At 42.1% G+C, this 18,956-nt stretch overlaps 1 protein-coding gene across 1 annotated transcript in view; it reads right to left on the bottom strand.

The window, feature by feature from the left end:
• Nucleotides 1-2,300: 2,300 nt before the first annotated feature.
• Nucleotides 2,301-18,956, bottom strand: part of RTF1 (RTF1 homolog, Paf1/RNA polymerase II complex component) — a 46,607-nt gene continuing 29,951 nt past the window's right edge. The window contains exons 5-18 of the mRNA XM_020877567.2: nt 15,792-15,906; nt 15,002-15,113; nt 11,142-11,277; nt 10,524-10,701; nt 9,539-9,621; nt 8,304-8,391; nt 8,088-8,195; nt 7,424-7,501; nt 6,773-6,894; nt 6,545-6,602; nt 6,023-6,100; nt 5,460-5,555; nt 4,624-4,735; nt 2,301-4,381 (exon numbers count right to left, since the gene is read on the bottom strand). Coding sequence (XP_020733226.2) covers nt 4,275-4,381; nt 4,624-4,735; nt 5,460-5,555; nt 6,023-6,100; nt 6,545-6,602; nt 6,773-6,894; nt 7,424-7,501; nt 8,088-8,195; nt 8,304-8,391; nt 9,539-9,621; nt 10,524-10,701; nt 11,142-11,277; nt 15,002-15,113; nt 15,792-15,906 — 1,471 coding nt within the window. The 3' untranslated portion in view covers nt 2,301-4,274. The remainder of the gene's footprint in view (nt 4,382-4,623; nt 4,736-5,459; nt 5,556-6,022; nt 6,101-6,544; nt 6,603-6,772; nt 6,895-7,423; nt 7,502-8,087; nt 8,196-8,303; nt 8,392-9,538; nt 9,622-10,523; nt 10,702-11,141; nt 11,278-15,001; nt 15,114-15,791; nt 15,907-18,956) is intronic.

The following is an 18,956-nucleotide window of genomic DNA, read 5'->3' as shown; positions in this document are numbered from 1 at the left end:
GCTGCAGAGAATAGCAGCAGCAAGTTGAGTCCAAAAGGTAGCTGTCCTTCTCTGGACAGTTCTCCTGGCCAGCCCCAGTGATCATCGGAACCTCCATAAGGAGACTGAGTTTCCTGACCTCCCTCCCCCGCTTCAACACACACACACACACACACACACACACACACACTCTCCTAGGTGGGAGCCACCTGAGTCTCTGGGGCAGGTGCTCACACACACACACACACACACACACACACACACACTCTCCTAGGTGGGAGCCACCTGAGTCTCTGGGGCAGGTGCTTCAGCTTCTGGAGCTGGCACTGTGGCTGTTCTGTGGCTTCTGACCCATTCCATCACACTGCCCCTTCCACCCCACCCCTCCTCTCTGCTCCAAGTCTCTCCTGTGAGGCCTAATGGCCTCTACTTGGACAACAGCCCTTACAGAACCTTTACTGGGAAAAGGAACACTTCATCTTGAACAGGCTCCTGGTAGATTTTATGTTAAAGATGGGGAGTGGGCTCAGAAGAGCTTACCAGCTTCAGCCCTAGGTAGTTAAGTGGTGGAGCTGGGGTATGAACACTGCACTGAGCCCGCTTACCTTGTGGCTTTTAGGCTCTCCCTCAGGTCCAGAGCACAATCTGGAAGCCCTCAATTCGCCTGTGCTGCACTGGCCAAACCCCTATTCTGGGCCAAGAAACTCTGGCCCTGGGGGCCAGCCTGGGGAACCTTACAGAGAAGGCAGACTGCCCCTCTGCCCTCACCCCCCAGTGCTGCTGTTCCCTCCAAACCTCTCCTTCCCAACGCAGTTCAGCTGCCCACTTTAGTCAGGTAAGTCACACAAAAGTATCTGAGCTGGAGGCCCGTGATTTCCCCATTCCTGGATGCCACTACCATGAGATAGCCAATAGACCCTGCACCCCTCTCCCCTTTGCATTCCTCCACCCAAGGCAGTCACAGCCAGTGGCTGCCTCCCAGCAGAGAACCCTGGGAAAATAACTAGAGAAGGCTGTCCTCTAGGCTAGACTATAATCTCTGCTCTCTAGGGCCCAGGAGCTCACTGCTTCCAACAATCAGGTGGCTGGTGTGATAGGGAGTTTAAGAAAACCTCATTAGATGCAGTTGCTAGGTGAGCCTCAGGGACCCACCTCTCCCAACATCAAAGGCAGGCCTGGACTGGGCTTGTACCATTACGTTTGCCACCCCCTACCTTTCCAGGTCTAGAAAGGTTTGAGATAGCCTCATGTAGTGAGAGCAGGGAGCCTTACAGATGTCCCCAGCTGGGGCCCTAAGGAAAGGATATCAGTATTTCCTCCAGAGCCATACTCACAAGCCCTGGGTTCCCCTTCACACTCATGACAGGCAGGAAACAGATTAACAAAGAAATTATACTTCAGCCAACTGAAAGCTAGGACGACACTCTCACTAGGGTTAGGCAGTGTATCAGGGGCCTACCTAGTTCTGTTAGAGCTTGTTGGTATCTTCCAAAGTAGAAAGTAAACTAGGCCAGTTGGAGGTTGCCTTGGCTCTAGACAACCAATGTCTCAGAGAGGCTTCTGGGGAACTGGGTAGCTGAAGAGTTTCACTTGGGGGTGGTGGTGGTCAGGGCTAAGAGGAGGGGGAGGGAGAGAAACCAAGTGAGAGAGGCTCTCTTGGACTTTTAAAACATAAACTTTGAGAGTTGCCACTCAGGATGCAGTCTTTGGACTAAATCTGACTCCCTTGTTAAAACAGGGCATAAAGTTTATTTACAAATATCTGTACAGTTTGAGTGACAGGTCAGGACTTCACAGAAACAAAGAAAACAAAAGCATTCTCTTTGAAGGAAAGCTGTAGGCAGGAAGACTTTCCCTGCACCTGTCAGAAGCAAGACAGACAAACAGACCTCTATACATCATGAGCTCGGCATACGGACATTGGCCTTTTTGCTTCTTGGAAGGAAGTGAAAGATGTATAAAGCAGCTTTAGGTGCCACACCCTTCAACACTGAAACCACCTGGGGGGGTGGGGGTGGCGCAGTGGGCCGCTGCTGCCATTCCCCAGCACAAGTACCACCTCGAACCTCCAAGAAGCTCAGTCGGTGGGATAAAGCCAATGTACTATGCCTGGTCAAGATCTCAGTTCAGAGGCCCTGCCTCAGTTGAGACTGCAGACAAGTCCTCAGTCTTGATTCCAATCACCAAAATAGGCTACTCAGGTGAGAAGTTAACTGTCGGTCTTCTTTGGTTGGCTCTGCTCCCTGCTGTTTCTGGCGTCTCAGAACGAAAGTTTCAGCAGCTGCATGTGGGGAGGTAGTGGCACAGTGGCTACAGTGTGATGCAGTTTTAATAAAAATTTTATTACACAGCCATAATGTAACCGACACTTCTCCAAATCCAAATGATACTAAATACAGATCTACATGGTGGATCAGAATGTCTCCAGCAAATTATATGGATTCTATCATTTCATGTCTTTTAAAACAAGAAAGAAAAAAAAAGTCCAAGTTTGTCATGATACGAGAGGTCCCAGCAGCCTCCGGGACTCTTTTGGAGTCCAGGCAATGTTTAACAGTCTGAGATTCCACATTTACACAACAGTCTATAAAGAGTTTTGGTCAATGGACTATTCAAGTATATATGATTTTAATGAGTCCACCTCCACTCCTTTGCCCAACTGAACTGTCACAGCCACCATATAGCTGTGTTACAGTCATTTTTATCAATTTTACAGTCACAATTCTTTTTAAAAAAACATGATTGCTGCTTTTTATTTTTTTAAATAAAAAAAGTGTAAACTAAGTTAAAGCAACACTGAGGCTCTACTAAACCCAGAAGAGTTACCAAGTTCCTTTTTGTTTAAATACAACTTAATCCATGATTTCCCATCATCCCACTTTCTTATAGAAAGTAGGATGAAGAGATACAAAGCAGGGCTTTGAGATTCCTCTCCCTCTTGTGGGAATCAGCAGCTCTCAGCTGTTCCTTTAGCTTAGTTCTTGTTTTATATAGTCAGCTGTACTTTGTTCTGAAAAGATTTGTTAAATGCCACTTTTATTTACACTTGGAGCTTTACACCTGAGAATGATTATCAAGCAGTCAGCTTATCTCTTTGCAAACATTTTATAAAGACATACATACTTCTTTGCTGGCTTCACCCTAGCTGCACAATATATATGCTTACCATATATATGTATACACACACACAGAACTGCACATGCTTGTAACATCTGCAACCTATATCTTTGTGTTCGTTCTCTCCACATTCATGTTGAATACTTTCTCTTAAAAAACAGAACAAAATATTATTCTTGCTGAAACAGCAAAACAGAATCACTAGGAAGAGACAAGTACATAGGGCGGGGAAAAGACACACTCTACATTCAGCCAAGAAGCTGTGGGCTGAACACACAGGCTGAGCAAGACACCTGTACCCCCCTAGTACCTAGCATGGGCTTCCCTCCCGCCTGCCAGGACACAGCTGACAGGGCAGGGGCCAAACTGGGGAGCTTTCTCCGAGGTGGGAAGGTGATGGGAAAGAGGAGGTGGGGGAGAAGTTACACAGCTACAGCAGTCAGGCCTGTTTAGTAAGAAGAATCACATTTAATGAGTTTCTTTCTTGCAGTTTCAGATGCTCAAGTACAGCTGAAAAAAATCTGAAACAGCTATAGCCCCATGACAGACAGATACAAAGAGTACTGCATTTTAAAAAAATGATAAAAAAATCCACACACTTACAGACACATACACACATACACACTCTCTCTCAAATAGACCCCCCCCCCAAATGTACACTTTTTGGAAACTAAATTGGGTTTTGAAAACCCTTCTTCCGCAAGATCGGAAGAAGAGAAAGATGAGAGAGGAGAGCGGACTGTGGGTGCCCAGCCCCCACTCCCCCACAAGGGCCAAGGGCCAAATGTTCAATGGTTGGGCCCAGGGCCATCCCGTACAGGACGCTGCCCAGTGCTGCTGCTGGGGGCTCCAGCAAGAACCCCAGCTCCACGGTAATACTGAATGCGTGCAGAGTGGCCAATGAACTGTGGTTTAAAAAAAAAGAAAAAGGCAAACACAAATCTAAAGACATGGATAAAGCCCAAGAGCCCAGGTTCACATTGGGTGGGTCCTGGGGGGTTGGTGGAGATGTTGCAGCCCAGGGAAGTCTATACAGCAAATGGTTTATATTACAGATGACTGGCAGTTTAGAGTCTCTTCCCAGTTCTCCTGCTGCTCCAGCCCAGTGAGGGCAAATCAGAGGAAAGGTGGGACACTGTGATGGGCATGCAGGGTCAGACGCAGCAGGCTGGGTGCGCTCAGATAAGCCCTCGTCGTTTTTTGTAGTCTTCCAAGTTAAGAGATCGCCTTGGAGCTCCATCCTTGGCCGGCGGAGCCTTGGATGTGATGGCCAAAGCCTTTGATTCTACAGGAAAGAAGAGCAAACTGGCATCTGAGGTGTCCCAGTCTTGTGCTTCACTCCTCCAGGTAGCCTTTCTGACTGCCCCTGTTCCCTCTCAAGACAGACCTGCAGCCTATCTTACTCTGGCCTCCATAAATACAGGTGACCAGACACCCCCATTTCTTCCCTAAAAGCAGGCTCCTTGCTGGCTGAGAGTCATGGAGCCACCTGGTCCTTATGCATGACTAATCACTACGTTCACCTACCTGAGCTGGGAACTTGTAAATCAATCTTCACGTCGAAGTCATGTACTTTGAACAAGTCTTCTGAGAGGTCACTGGCTGACTTAGAATTCAAATCTTTATCCTTTCCCTGACCCTGCAATGGGAAGAGAAAAACTAATAACAAAGGGATAAATGCAACTGGACTTCAAGAAGCAGCAACCACTAATGGTAAAAACGGCTGCTCGAGTTCATCAGATCTTCCTATTAAAGACTTTTCTGATTTCTTCTCTCAGAGGGAGGACAGGAGAGTCCCCAAAGAGGTTTCATTTCTGAGCCTAAGAGGAGAGGGAAGGGAAGGTTCATGTCTGTGGTGTGAGGGCAGAAAGGGTAAGCTTAAGACAACAAGTCACCCCTGACCCAAGATCTCTGGAATTTCTGGGAGTTTGGGCTCCTCAGGAAAAGGCAGAAAATGGCTTCTAAATGGGCAGTTTCTCTTGGTTTAACATTTCAGTTTATAAGGAGCTTTCACTTTTACAACTGTCTCATCCTTACATATCATCTACTCCTGACTGTCCTATGAGTTAGGCAGGGTATATAATATTACCCCACTTTACATAGGAGAAAATGTAGATTAGAAGGCTGGAGGTCAGCTGCCTAAAGCCACAGTCAGGGGTTTCATGAAGTACTGGTGCTGGGTTCAGAACGTACATCATCTGACCAAAATTCAGTAGCTGTTTATTACATTTGTAAATAATGAGGATGAAGAAAGGACTGCAAGTGGGACGCCAAGTTCCTCCAGGTGGGGACAATCAAGTCCAAACCAGGAAGTGCCTGCTCTGGTGTCCAGGCCAGTGGCCAAGCTTCAGTGTTATACTTGCCTTGCTCATTTCCTTTGGAGCATCTGGTAACACTCCAGAACCGTATTTTGCGTTCAGCTGGGCCAATATGGCAGCTTGAACAGCTGGGTCTCTGGACTGAGAGAAAAAGTAAGTTATTTTAGAGACTCTTCAACACTCACACAGTCCTACCACCATTTTCTATCCCACCTACCACCACTAACACAAGCACCACAGTAGGCCAATCAGCAGTTCAGTGGGGTTTTCCTCCAGGCTACAAAAAGGAACAGTTAAAAGCTTTGAAGTACAGCCCAGCCAGGCCCTTGCTAGGCAACCTAGCCTACACATTCCTCATGTCTGCTGAACTGGTAAACCTGCCTTGGCATCACACGTTAGTCCATGGGTTTCTAAAATCCATGCCAAGTTTTTACTACCTGTATGTCCTACAGTAAGATAAAAAAGGAAGTATCTAGACCCAAGTGTTTGAGGCAAGCAAATCCCACTAAGACAACATTATTTTTAACTTCCTTATTAATCTCCTAATGGAATTCATTTATGTCCCAGAATCTAGGTCCTGACTAAATATGTCCTCTTTAGGCACTCACATTAGAAACGATGGTAGGTTTACACTGTCGCCTGGTAAAGGGATCCATCTGTTGGTTTTTCATGTTGTGACTTTCAGCCTGAAACAGAGAGCATGTATTACAGAACGCTATCTCCTGCCACCCACGCCTCTCATTTATCATAAGCATATGTATAAGTAACAGTCTTTGCAAGGGCCTTAAAAAGTCAAAGGCTATTAGCCTTTTCCCTTCAAGAACACCAGAACAGATTATGGGAGCAACAACAAAAAGAAAACAACTGGAAACTGATAAAAATTAATATGCGTGGAATAGAATCTAAAGATGGGGAGGGGTTAGACAGCACAGAAGACTGCTGCTTTTTATTATAAATTAATACCTTATGTAGTTGTATGTATACATACAGAAAGACTATGTGTGTGTTAAATGTACATGCTACTTTAATAATTAAAAGAAAACATACTCAGGTGAGATACAGAAAAGATTACACGTTGTTTTATTAATTAAAACTATACTTAGTGATCCAGATCAAGCTGTCTCACTCACCACAAGGGCTTTCTCAGACTCCACAATGTTCCACTCCCGGTTCCGCTGGTTGATGTAACTGTGGGGTGAGGAAGAGGGATGAGTCAGTGGACTGTGAAAGGAGGGAGGGAACCATGGTGCCTGACCCCAGATATGTGGAGCCACTGGAGCATAGCACGTACAAGGCCACAGCTCGCCTGATAACTGTGGAAGGATAGGAGCCCAATCAACACAGGCCCTGAAGCACACCTGATAGCAGATATGTTCTTGGTCCGCTGGCGGTCCAAGGCCTCTGCTCGCTCCTCCAGCTCGTTCAGCTGGTCTTGGATTTGTTTGGCCTTGTCCTGATCCCCCAGGTCCTCAGCCATGGCCTGCACACAGAGAGATGCATGAGATTTTAGCTGTGACTGGCTCTGTATCAAGTGTCCCCTTCCTTCCAACACAGGCAAGATATCTCATATGATGAACAAATGGCAGGAGGTGTGAAGGAATAGCAAAAACAAACACCTCAGAACCCAGGCCCCGCCTGGCTAACTCACCCTAACCAGGCTCACCCCACCCTGACATGAAGAATAGAAAACCACCTGCCACAGTGGGGCTTGGCAATATCACTCGTCTATTCAGACCCAGTGCTGATACTACCCTGGGGTCTATCTTATTACACATGAAACTAAAGTGACTAGAAGGGGAGGAGAATGGAACAGGCAAGATCAGCTTCCAATCAGAGAAAGGAAAACAGCCAAGGGATGCTGCCCAGATGCTAAGAAAATCTATGCTGCTTACAGTCAAGCCCCACATTTTCTCCCAATCCTGCCACTACTGACTTGGCAGAGGATGAACAAGTCTGGTTTCCGTATCTCCTTGCAAGACAGGGAAAGTAGTTCCAACACAAGTCCTTACCTTTTCCTTCAGAAGCTGCGTTTTCTTCATAGCATAGTTGGGTGGAGCTTTCCTGAATCTTTCTTTCTCTTTTACAATCTGTACCAGAGAGGAGGAGACACCAGCAGTGAGGTATTCCTAAACTACTTTTGTAGGCAGGACAGCTGAGCCCATTGTGGAGGTAAGCAGCTAGTTAAAAGAGGGCTGCTCTTCCTATGGCAATGCCATGCCCCACACACAGAGCGAGTTCAGTCCAAGGGGTACTATGCTGCTTCCGGGGTCACGGAGATTCTTCTGGGCTAGCGTGAAGGAACATGCACCAATAAACAGCAGCAGCCCAAGGACCTTGTACTGTAAGGCTAGCCACTGTCCAAGAGAACAGAGATCAAACAGTTTTACCAAAACGTCCAGGAGAAAGCAAACTCTTCAAGGACCAAGCCTAGCAGAAGAATAGAGATCCCTGAGTCCTGAATCTACTTTGTTAGGCTATGACTTCAAGTGACAGTGTACGAGAAAATCCTGATGAACTCTAAAGTCTAAGATAGCAATGACAGAATTCCCTCTTCCTCATGCAATAGTGGTAGAGCTAAAAATGTCAAAACACAGGAAGGAAAAGACAGGCATGATCTTCTCTAACACTTGGCTCTTGATGAGCCTCCAGACTCTGGGATACCAGGTTTCTTACCTCTTCAATGTCCTGGTCATTGAATTTATAATTAAGAGCTTCTTTAATAGATAATTCCTTCTTATTGATTTCATCTAGAGTGGGCAACTGCATGCCAGCAGAGAACATCTGGACCAAAACGCAATAAAAGGGTTGTTTATAATTAAGAATTTTGGGGAGAGGCTCTGTCAGTGTTTTCATGAACAACTGCTAGGGAGGTGCTATCTGCTCACTCACCGCTTCTTTCCACTTCATGAATTCACTCTCAGTGAACTCTTGGTTTGAGACAAACTCTAGGCGGAACACTCGCTGGTCACTGCCATGCCTACATGAAAAAGAGACAGCAGCTTCAGGAATGGCCACATTGACTGCAGTGCCAGAAGATCAATCCCACCAGACTCCACACTGCCTATCTCCGAGGGCCTCCGTCTTGGCCACCCTTTAGAATCATTTACGAAGATTTACAAAACTTCCAGTGCCAACGCACCACTCTAGATCAAATGAATTAGAATCTCTGGGAGTAGGAACCAGCCACTGAGATAACAAAAACAACAACAAAAAACCTTCCAGGCTGTTCTAAAGAGCAGCCATGACTAAGCATCAGAGTGAGCACTGGAAGCAAGCAGGCTTAGCCAGTGCTTCAGATGTCCACCTACAGTAAAGCTGGCACAGTCAATGGCATCAAGAACATGAAGTGTCACGAAGGCGTCTGAAGGACAGGGAGGCTCTATCCCTGGAGAGAAAGAACACTGCCTTTCCACTGATCCCTGTGTCGGCCACATGAAGCGCCTGCCTCACAGCGACAGTCACTCTTGGCATGTCATGGCTACTGCCTAACCCAACTGGCTCTTTTCAACCGTCCAGGAGAAATGACGGGAATGGGAGAAGAGAACAGAGAGACCACAGAGGCCAAATAAGGCCATGGCAGAGGTGTGTCTGTGACCCACTATTTGCAGTGACCTGGCAAGCTACTCCTATTCCTTCCCATATGGGGCCTTTAGAATTTTCAGGCTCCAAGAAGGTAGAGACTTGTATATTTTGTTCTCACCTCTATCCTGATGCCTACAACTATGGCATGTAGCCAGCATTCAGTCAATATCACGTTACTGAGGCACAAACTAAATCCAAAAAGGTGAGCTGGCTTGTGAGAGATCAGATTAGTTGGTGACGGAGCCAGGACCAGAAGCAAGCCTCCTGACCACACTCACTGAGGAATGCCTGCAGGACTCTGGGAGGAGTGGGTCTTGTGATCATCTTCCTTCTATGTGTTCTACCACTCAACATCCCCTATGAGACAGCTATATCCTACCTTCCCTATAGGCAAAAGCAGAAGACAAGTTTCCCTCCAAGTCCCTGGTGGGGACAACACAAACAGTATTATACGAAACAGAACACTGGGAGCCCCAACAGCCCCAACAGGCAATGCCTGTTTGCAGTGGGAACAGAATCGGCCACGGAAGCACCTCTCCTACCGTAGCTGTAGCCCTTTGTTTGTTCTGGTGCCACCAAGCTGGTAAACTTTGGCGGTTTCCACAACACCCGTGATCTCAGCAACCTAAGTGAGGACAGAGACACCAGTCACAACACACTCGTTCGAAGTCCTCCGCCCCATCCTCTGGCTTCATCTGTCTGAGTGCAGATGAGTGAACCTAAACTGAGAGGAGCCCACAGCTTCAAGGTGTTCTGGGCACCATTCTCAGGTTTAGGACTTTGACAGCCAAGCACCTGTGCCCAGAGTAAGTGAGGATGCAGTTAGCCTGGTGGGGCCCACTGGCAAATTCTCCTCTAACTTAATTCTGCCTTATTGGGGGTGCACTTGGCTTTCAGAGGTCAGTTTTATCAATCAAATGTGAAGACCATGAGGTCTGTTTCTGTTGCCAAGGTTTCTGGGACGTGGCATGGCCACTGGTCCTCACACAAGGGGGTAAAACACAGGTTAAAATCAAACAACTTAGAACAAAACAAACAAAAAAAGAAAAGAAAAAAAAAAAAAACCAACCAGTTATGTTCTAGTCATCTAGACCACAGAAGCAGAGCTGGAACTCACAAAATAATCTCAACAGGTTGGAAGGTTTTGTTTATTTTTTAAACCTCAATATAACTCCCTGTTCCAGAAGTCACTTAGTATGTAACGTGGAAATTTTTCATTATTTTTCAAATGAATACATCTTCCAGATTACATAACTCCTGAAAAAGATTTCATAAATGTCTCCCGTCTTGCTTTTGGAAAATCATTCTAAATCTAAACTTTTAGGCTCCAAGTACTCTTCCTGGCAGCAGGTCAGCTTGATCCCTGGTTGTCTCAGATTGTGGCCAATCTAAGACATCTCAACTGGAATCTATTTTCCCATCAAATGGTAGCAGAAAAGTGACAGGTCTGTTCAGCAGTTCATACTCTTAGCCAAGAATCATTATATTTAAAACATCTTACAACTGTCCAAGGAAAGAAATACTAACCCGGTAAACTGGTTTGCTGTTGTGGTTTCCAATGCCAATCCGTACAAAACATCCTGTGACTGTTTTAGCGAAGAAGGGCATATGACACCAACGTTCCAGCTTATGCCGTGATAATCGAACCCGATTCAATTCCTCTGGTAAGGAGACTGGTTGTGATTTTGGAGGGATCTCTTCTTTCCTGTGAGGAACAAAGGACGCTGGGAAAAATGTTCATTGTACTAACAGATCAAGGTAAATAAAAATACATGAAGCAACAGGAAAGTGTGACTACAATCCTATTCCCAACCAGGACTGTAAACTGTCTCGAATGAGGCTGCCATCCCAGACAACCCACTATCAGAGAAAGAAAACTAATGTAAGCTCTTGGCCAATTCGAGGGTGACATGAAGGCAATTCCTACCTGCCAAATCCTGATGAAATGTTCAGGGGGCGCAGTCTACAAGCCAAAGGCAGAAGCCTATTTGGCTAATGTGCTAGCAAACTCAGCTCAGCAATTCAGGGTACTTGACCAAACCACAGTTTGTCACCAAACAGGAGGAGATATTTGGAAACTACACTAAGCCTTTCCCCATAGAACCCACCCATCCTGACTACTAGACCAAAATGTGCACAGCTTACTCCTCTTCCTCATCAGATGATGATGTTCGGGATGAACGATCTGACTTTTCACTGGACTTGTCATCCTCCTCTTCCTCCTCATCGTCAGAGTACACCTCACTGGTTTTTAATGGCTGTTTCTTGGCGAGGAGCTCAGCTTTAAAAATAAAAAGGAAATGTTTAACTGAGGTTCTCTCAATAAGAAACTGAAACATCTTTCATCTCTGAAAAAAAGGACTGGAATGTAGAAAAAGATTTAATAGATAGCTCCATCGTCTCTGGCCTGGATAGTGATTACTTTGGGCTATCTATACAAGTGAGTTACCCAGAAAGTTTAAAGTCATACCAAATGTCAAGCCCCAGCAGACAAAAATAAAGGAGGTGGAGGTGTGTTGGAAGATAGTCACTAAGTGGGCAAAAAGAGACACCAACTCTGCTGACGCTTGTCTTTTATTGTTCTCAAGACACTTGGAGATGGGCAGGAAAAATGAGGAAAAACTAAAGATGTCTTCAGAGTCTTTCAGGGAAAACTTATTTTGAATTTACAGCACTACATGTAATAGCACAAGACTGAAAACAACCCTAATGTCTGCAAAGGGGAGTGGCTGAATCACCTCTAGCACACTGACCCAGTGAACTACCCTGCAGCTGTGAAACAAGGAATGAGCCAAGTTGAGCCATTACATTGCATCCTGAGTCAGAAAATCTTTTAAATCAACAGATAGTAAGTATTTTAGGATGGGCTTCATATGGTTACTGTATCAACTACACAACTTTGCTACTATAGACAGAAAGCAGCCACAGAAAGAAAAAATGGGCATCACTGTATTCCAATCAAATCATTACAAAACAGGTAGTCTACCAACCACTGCTTGACCTAAAAACTAAGGAGTTATCTCTAGAAATATGAGTAAGTGAAAAAAGCAAGGGAGAGAAAAGTGTGTATAATGTGCTACCATTAATTCAAGATGGAAGGTGAATCTGTTCCTTTTGTTCAAAAAACTAAAAAGGAAGGCTGCCGACTACGGGAGGGAGGCAAGGAGTGAAACAGAAGAGTATAGGTGCTAAATTTCTTTGAACATACCTTATTTAGAAAGTTTGACTTTGGAACCTTGTATTTTATATAATCATAAAGCAAATAATAATAATAATAATGTCATCTTTACAGATCACAAACAAAATGAAACAAGGTATTCACTTGATGGCACAACCACACAAAAAGAACTCTAGTAAGTGACTTTTTTTTGGGCCACACCACCTGGCTTGTGGGATCTCAAGACCCTGACCAGGGATTGAACATAGGCCAAGGCAGTGAAAGCATCAAATTCTAACCAGTAGACCACCAAGGAACTCCCAACAAGTGACTTTAAAAAAGTCATTTGAAAGATCTACAGACCAATGAAATAGACAGCCCAGAAATAAACCCTTGCGTCTATGGTTAGATGATTTCTGACAAGGATGTCAAGACCAATCAATAGGGAAATGATAGTCATCTCAAAACCTTGCGCTAGGAAAACTAGATATCCCACATGACAGAAAAAAAAAAAAGTGGACTCTTACCTCCCGCCATACAAAAAAATTAAAATGAATCAAAGATCTACATGTAACAGTTAAAACTATCAAACTTTTCGAAGGAAATAGGGGGAAAACTTTATGACACTGCATTTGGCAATGATTTCTTGGATATGATATCCAAAGCACAGGCAACAAAAGAAAAAAAGTAGATAAACAGTGATAAATAGTACCTCATCAAAATTAACTTTTATGCATCAAACAACACTATCAAGAGGAAACAGACAACCTACAGATCAGGAGAAAACAGTTGTAAATCATATATCAGATAAAGGACTAAAATCGAAAATAATTAAAGAAGTCCTTCTACTCAATAACAACAAAAAACAGAGAACTTGATTAAAAAACAGGCGAAGGACTTGACTAGACATTTCATCAAAGAAGATATCCAAATGGCCAATAAGCATACCAAAAAATGCTCAATATCACTAGTCATTAGAAAAAGGCAACTCAAAACCACAATAAGGTACCACTTCATACCCACTAAGATGGTTATAATAGAAAAGACAATGACAAGTGCTAGTGAGGATGTGAAAACAGGGGAGAATGCTCATACATTGCTGGTGAAAATGCAAAATGGTTAAGTCTCTTGGAAAACTGCCTGGCAGTTTCTCAAAAGGTCAAACACAAAGTTACGATATGCTTCAACAATTCCACTCCTAAATGTATAGGCAAGAGAAGTGAAAATCTGTCTACCCAACAACTTACACATAAATGCTCAGAGCAGCATTATTTGTACCAGTCAAAAAGTGAAAACAATCCAGTGTCGCTCAAGAGGTGAAGGGACAAATAAAACGTGTACAGACATATAATGGAACATTATTCAGACATAAAAGGAAGAAGTATGATACATGCTACAACATGGGTGAATCCAGAAAGCATGCTAAGTAAAAGAAGTCAGACACAAGAGACCATATAGTATATGATTCCATTTATAGGACATGTCCAGAACAGGCAAGTCCATAGTAACAGAAAGTAGACCAGTGGTTGCCTAGGGCTGGGAAATAACAGGACTGAGGGGGTGACAGCTAAGGGATATGAGGTTTCTTTTTAGAGTAATGAAACATTTGAAAGCTCATTGAGTTTTATTACACAGCTGTGAATATACTAAAGGCCACTGCCCTGTATGCTTTAAATGAGTAAACAGCATGGTTCCTTAATTATACCTCAAGAAAGTTGTTATAAAGCAAAAACAAAACAAAGCAAAAAAACCTTGGCATCCTAGTTTTGAAACAGATATATCAGTATGAGGCTCAAAATAAATTTACCCTAAAAAAAAAAAAAAAATCCTAGCTCTGAATACCGAAAAGACTTAGAAGTAATAACCAATCTAGTAGCATGCTACAACTGGTTGAATATAAGACAATTTGAGTCTCAACAATAATAATTGCAATGGAATAAAAACTTAAAGTATGTTAAAAATCCATGAGTTCCCAAGGATATTCAAAACAAACAAACAAATCTCACTGGTTACAGTTGGAGTTTGCTAAGGAACTATCTCATTCTTTTGAGAACTAGTAAATACAAAATGTCCCTGGTGGTAACTGAATAGCTGGTAAGTTTCTTTTTATATAAGTATACCAGATAGTAGATGAAAGAATGATATCACCATTTTGTGGCTTAAAGACTTAAATATGAGACATGACACCATAAAACTCCTAGAAGAGAACACAGGCAAAACATTCTCTGATATAAATCACACCAATGTTTTCTGTTTCCCAAGGCAATAGAAATAAAAGCAAAATAAACAAATGGGACTAACTCAAACTTACAAGCTTTTGCATAGCAAAGGAAACCATAAATAAAACAAAAAGACAACCTACAGACTGAAAGAAAAATATTTGTCACTTTTTTTAGCTGTGGTAATGGTACTATAGTTATATTTAAGAGTCCTAATCTTTTAGAAATACATATTGAAGTATTTATGGTTGAAATGTGATGATGCTGGGATTTACTTTTACTTTAAAATAACCCAAAGAGGGGCTTCCCTGGTGGTTCAGTGGCTAAGACTTTGCACTCCCAATGCAGGTGGCCTGGGTTCAATCCCTGGTCAGGAAACTAGATCCCACACATCAAAACTCAAGAGTTCACATGCTGCAACTAAAGATTCCACATGCTGCAACTAAAGATCCCACATGCCACAACTAAGACCTGGTGCAACCAAATAAATAAAAATAGATAAATATACTATTCTGTGTTTGGAACTGTCTAAAATTGAGAGCTAAAGGGGGGGGGGGGATAAAAATGGCATCAGGAAGTTAAATCATATGATCAAAGACACAAAAAGCCATTACATTTTCCCCACTTACCTGTTCTGTTCTTCCGTTTTTCTCGCTCTGCCTTTAGTTCCTCCATGGCTTGAGATTTCTTATCCAGTTTCTCATCCCGTTTGGAACGTCGTTCCTTGTTGTGGGATGTTACCTGGGAAGGGAAAGTTGTGTAGGATGGTTCTTTTCACCAATAGCTGATTACATTCTCCGTAACTAACAATAATTCAGTTCTCCAATGTGAAGCTATATTGGCTGCAGAAACTGAAATTTGCTTAAGGGGAGACAGCATCCTCTTGTGGACAAAGTGGACTGAGCAGTATAGTGAGTCCCTGTCTTATCTGGCTAATAAAGAGAAAGCCAAAGAAATATCAGAGTAAACACTTTCTGAAAGGACTCCCTAGATCGTGGCTAATATTTGTTAATACTGTCAACAAAGCTTTTTGTGATAAACGCAGAGATGACTAATTTTCCCAGCTACATTTATTACCAAGTCCAGGATGACATACACCTGAGTAAACATCATAACCAATTTAGCTACCTGGGACAGGAAGTTTACCAACGTTCCCTTAAGGAATGCTCACACACCAATGAGCTGCTTCTTTACATGCAGCCTTCAGCAGAATTCCCAAGGAGTTAAATAGAACAGCAAATGGTAAAATGATATGTCCAGAGATTAATGAAACCTATAAGATGAAGACCCCACATGAGCAGTCTTGCACTAACTGACCTAAGCTGATTATAATATAAACCCATCTTTTACATAAACATACATACACACTCAAAACAGAGGTATTACTCTTTGAATAACAAGGACTATTGTATCTCCTACCTGAGATTCCTGAATCTGTGTCAATTTTTTCTTTTCCTGCTCCTCTTCTTGCTTTTTCTTTTTTTCTTTCTTTTCTTTCTTTTTGGCTGTTTTCAGTTTTTTCCTGATTTCAAATCTGTTTAAAAGATATTTATTTGGTTTTTAAGTGGCAATGAAATATTTGTAAGGACTGACTTCTATTAGATAGGAGAAAGAAAATAAGTGGGGGGGAAGGAGTTAATGTTTTGGTTTCCTACAAGGAACTCCAATATATTAAGTACGTTAGAAATACTGAATATAAGCACACCAAAAGTACTGGATAGCATTCAGTTGAAATAGACTCAAACATGAGAGAAGATATTTAGGATCCTCCTGTATCTTGTTGGTAATACACAGCTCTTCCTCAACTTCACAAAATGGAAGAAAAGAGTTAATTACTGGATTAACTCCAATGGTGTCTCATTAGAAACATAATGGAGCCACAGAGAATCACTGTCACACTTTGAAGGTGGTCAAGACACAGGCTGTATTTTAAAAATACCACTCGACATTTTTCTTATTTAGGAAAAATAACTCCCTCAGCTCTACCCCAGTAAACATGTGAATAAATATGCTATTCTCTTAAACAAATGCAATTGAGGCTCTCTCCCTGTAACAAAAATCAGGCTTTTATGAAACAAAACTATTGTTTTGTGTGAATTTAAGGAATTTTATGGAAGGGATAAACAATAAGAATATAAGAATATTAAACTTTTCATAACATTATAAAATAACTCCAATTATAAATTTTTTACTTAGCTCTTAATAGGGTCAATACACAAAAATTAATTGTATTTCAATATACTTGCAATGCACAATCCAAAAATGAAACAAAGAAAACAATTCCATTTACAGTAGCATCCAAAAAAAAAAAAAAAAAAATTTAGGAATAAATTTAACAAAACAAGTGTTAGTCTTTTACACCAAAAACTAAAGAACTGTTGGAAGAAATTAAACAATATATAAGTAAGTAGAAAGATACCATATTCACAGATTCAAAGACTTAAGATGGCAACACTTGCAAATTTGATAAACAGGTTCAACACAATTCCTATAAAAATCCCAGTTGTTTCTTTTCACTGCTGTGAAAACTGATACACTGATACTAAAATTCCTATGGGAATGCAGAGGGCCTCAGATAGCCAAAACAATTTTGAAAAAGAACAAAGTTGGATAACTTAACACTTCACAAGTTAAAAACTGACTACACAGCTACAGTAATCAAAACTGTATGATATTGGCATAATAATAAACAATGATCAATGGAACAGAATAGAGTCAACAAATAAATCCATACATCCACAGACAACTGATTTTCAACAATGGGGCCAAGACTGGGGAAAGAACAGTCTTTTCAACAAGTGATACTGAACGACTGGATAACTACACCAAATAATAAAGCTGAATTCATACCTCACACTATAAAAAGAGAGACAGACAGAGATCTGAAAATGGATCAATGAGGGGCAGAGGGGTAAATTAGGAGGTTGGGACTGATATATACATAATACTACATGTAAAATAGATAACCAACAAAGACGTACTGTGACCACAGGGAATGCTACTCAATACACTGTAATAGTCTATATGGGAGAAGATTCTGAAAAGAATAGATATATGTATAATTGAATTGCTCTGCTGTATACCTGAAATGAACACAACACTGTAAATCATGTAAATCAACTATACTCCAATGTAAAATTAAAAAAAAAAAATCAATGATCTAAATATAAGAACTAAAACTATAACTTATTAGAAAACATGGGGGTAAATGTTCATGACTGGATTTGGCAATAAAAGCTTAGCTATGATACCATAAGCTTGAGCAAGAAAAGAAAACATTTACTGTACACACAAATTTTAAAATTTTGTGCATTAAGCAATACTTGACAGTGAAAAATACAACCTAGAGAATGGGAAAAGATACTAGAAAATTATGTATCCGATAAGGGCCTGTTGCTGCTGCTGCTAAGTCGCTTCAGTTGTGTCCAACTCTGTGCGACCCCACAGACGGCAGCCCACCAGGCTCCTCTGTCCCTGGGGTTCTCCAGGCAAGAATACTGGAGTGGGTTGCCATTTCCTCTCCAATGCATGCATGCATGCTAAGTTGCTTCAGTCGTGTCTGACTCTGTGCGACCCTACGGACAGCAGCCCACCAGGTTCCTCTGTCCGCGGGATTCTCTAGGCTAGAAAACTGGAGTGGGTTGCCATTTCCTTCTCCGATAAGGGCCTAGTAACCAGAATACATAAAGAACTCTTAAAACTTAACAACAAAAAAATAACCCAATTTAGAAAACAGGCAAAGCATTTGAACAAAAATTTCTCCAGCAAGGATTTGAAAAGATTCTAAACATTATTAGTCAACAGGAAAATGTAAATCAAAACCATAATGAGATACTTCACAGTCACCAGGATAGTTATTATGGAAAAATAACAAGTGTTGGCAAGGATATGGAGAAACTGGAACTCTCATACATTGCTTGGGGGAAAGTAAAATGATGCAGCTGCTCTGGAAAACAGTTTGGTGGTTTCTCAAAAAGTTAAACATAAAATTACCATATGACTCAGCAATTCCACTCTTAGGTATATATCCAAAAGAACTGAAAATAGATACTCAAATATTTGTACATGAATGTTCATAGTAGTAGTATTCATAACAGCAAAAAGAGGTCAAAACAGATTAACAGGTAAACAAAATGTGACGTATACACTTAATGAAATATTATTCAGCCATAAAAAGGAATGAAGTACTGACACATGCTACATGAATGAAGTTCAAAAATATGCCAACTGAAAGAAGTCAGGCACAAAAAACTATATATTTATGATTCCATTTATATGTAATGCCCAGAATTAGGCAAATCTATAAAGACACAAAGTAAGTTAGTGGTTTCCTAAGGCTAGGAGGCAATAGAACTGAATACCAGTAAGTACAGGGTTTTTTCCTTGGGTGATGAAACTGTTCTGAAATTAACTGTGGCAATGGCTATACAACTTTCAGTTCAGTTCAGTAGCTCAGTCGTGTCTGACTCTTTGCGACCCCATGAACCACAGCACGCCAGGCCTCCCTGTCCATTACCAACTCCTGGAGTTTATCCAAACTCATGTCCATTGAGTCGGTGATGCCATCTAACCATCTCATCCTCT

The sequence above is a fragment of the Odocoileus virginianus genome, chromosome 6 (assembly GCF_023699985.2).
Source record: "Odocoileus virginianus isolate 20LAN1187 ecotype Illinois chromosome 6, Ovbor_1.2, whole genome shotgun sequence".
Taxonomy (NCBI): Eukaryota; Metazoa; Chordata; class Mammalia; order Artiodactyla; family Cervidae; genus Odocoileus; species Odocoileus virginianus.
The sequence above is the reverse complement of the archived record's forward strand: the minus strand, read 5'-3'. Positions and strand labels throughout refer to the sequence as shown.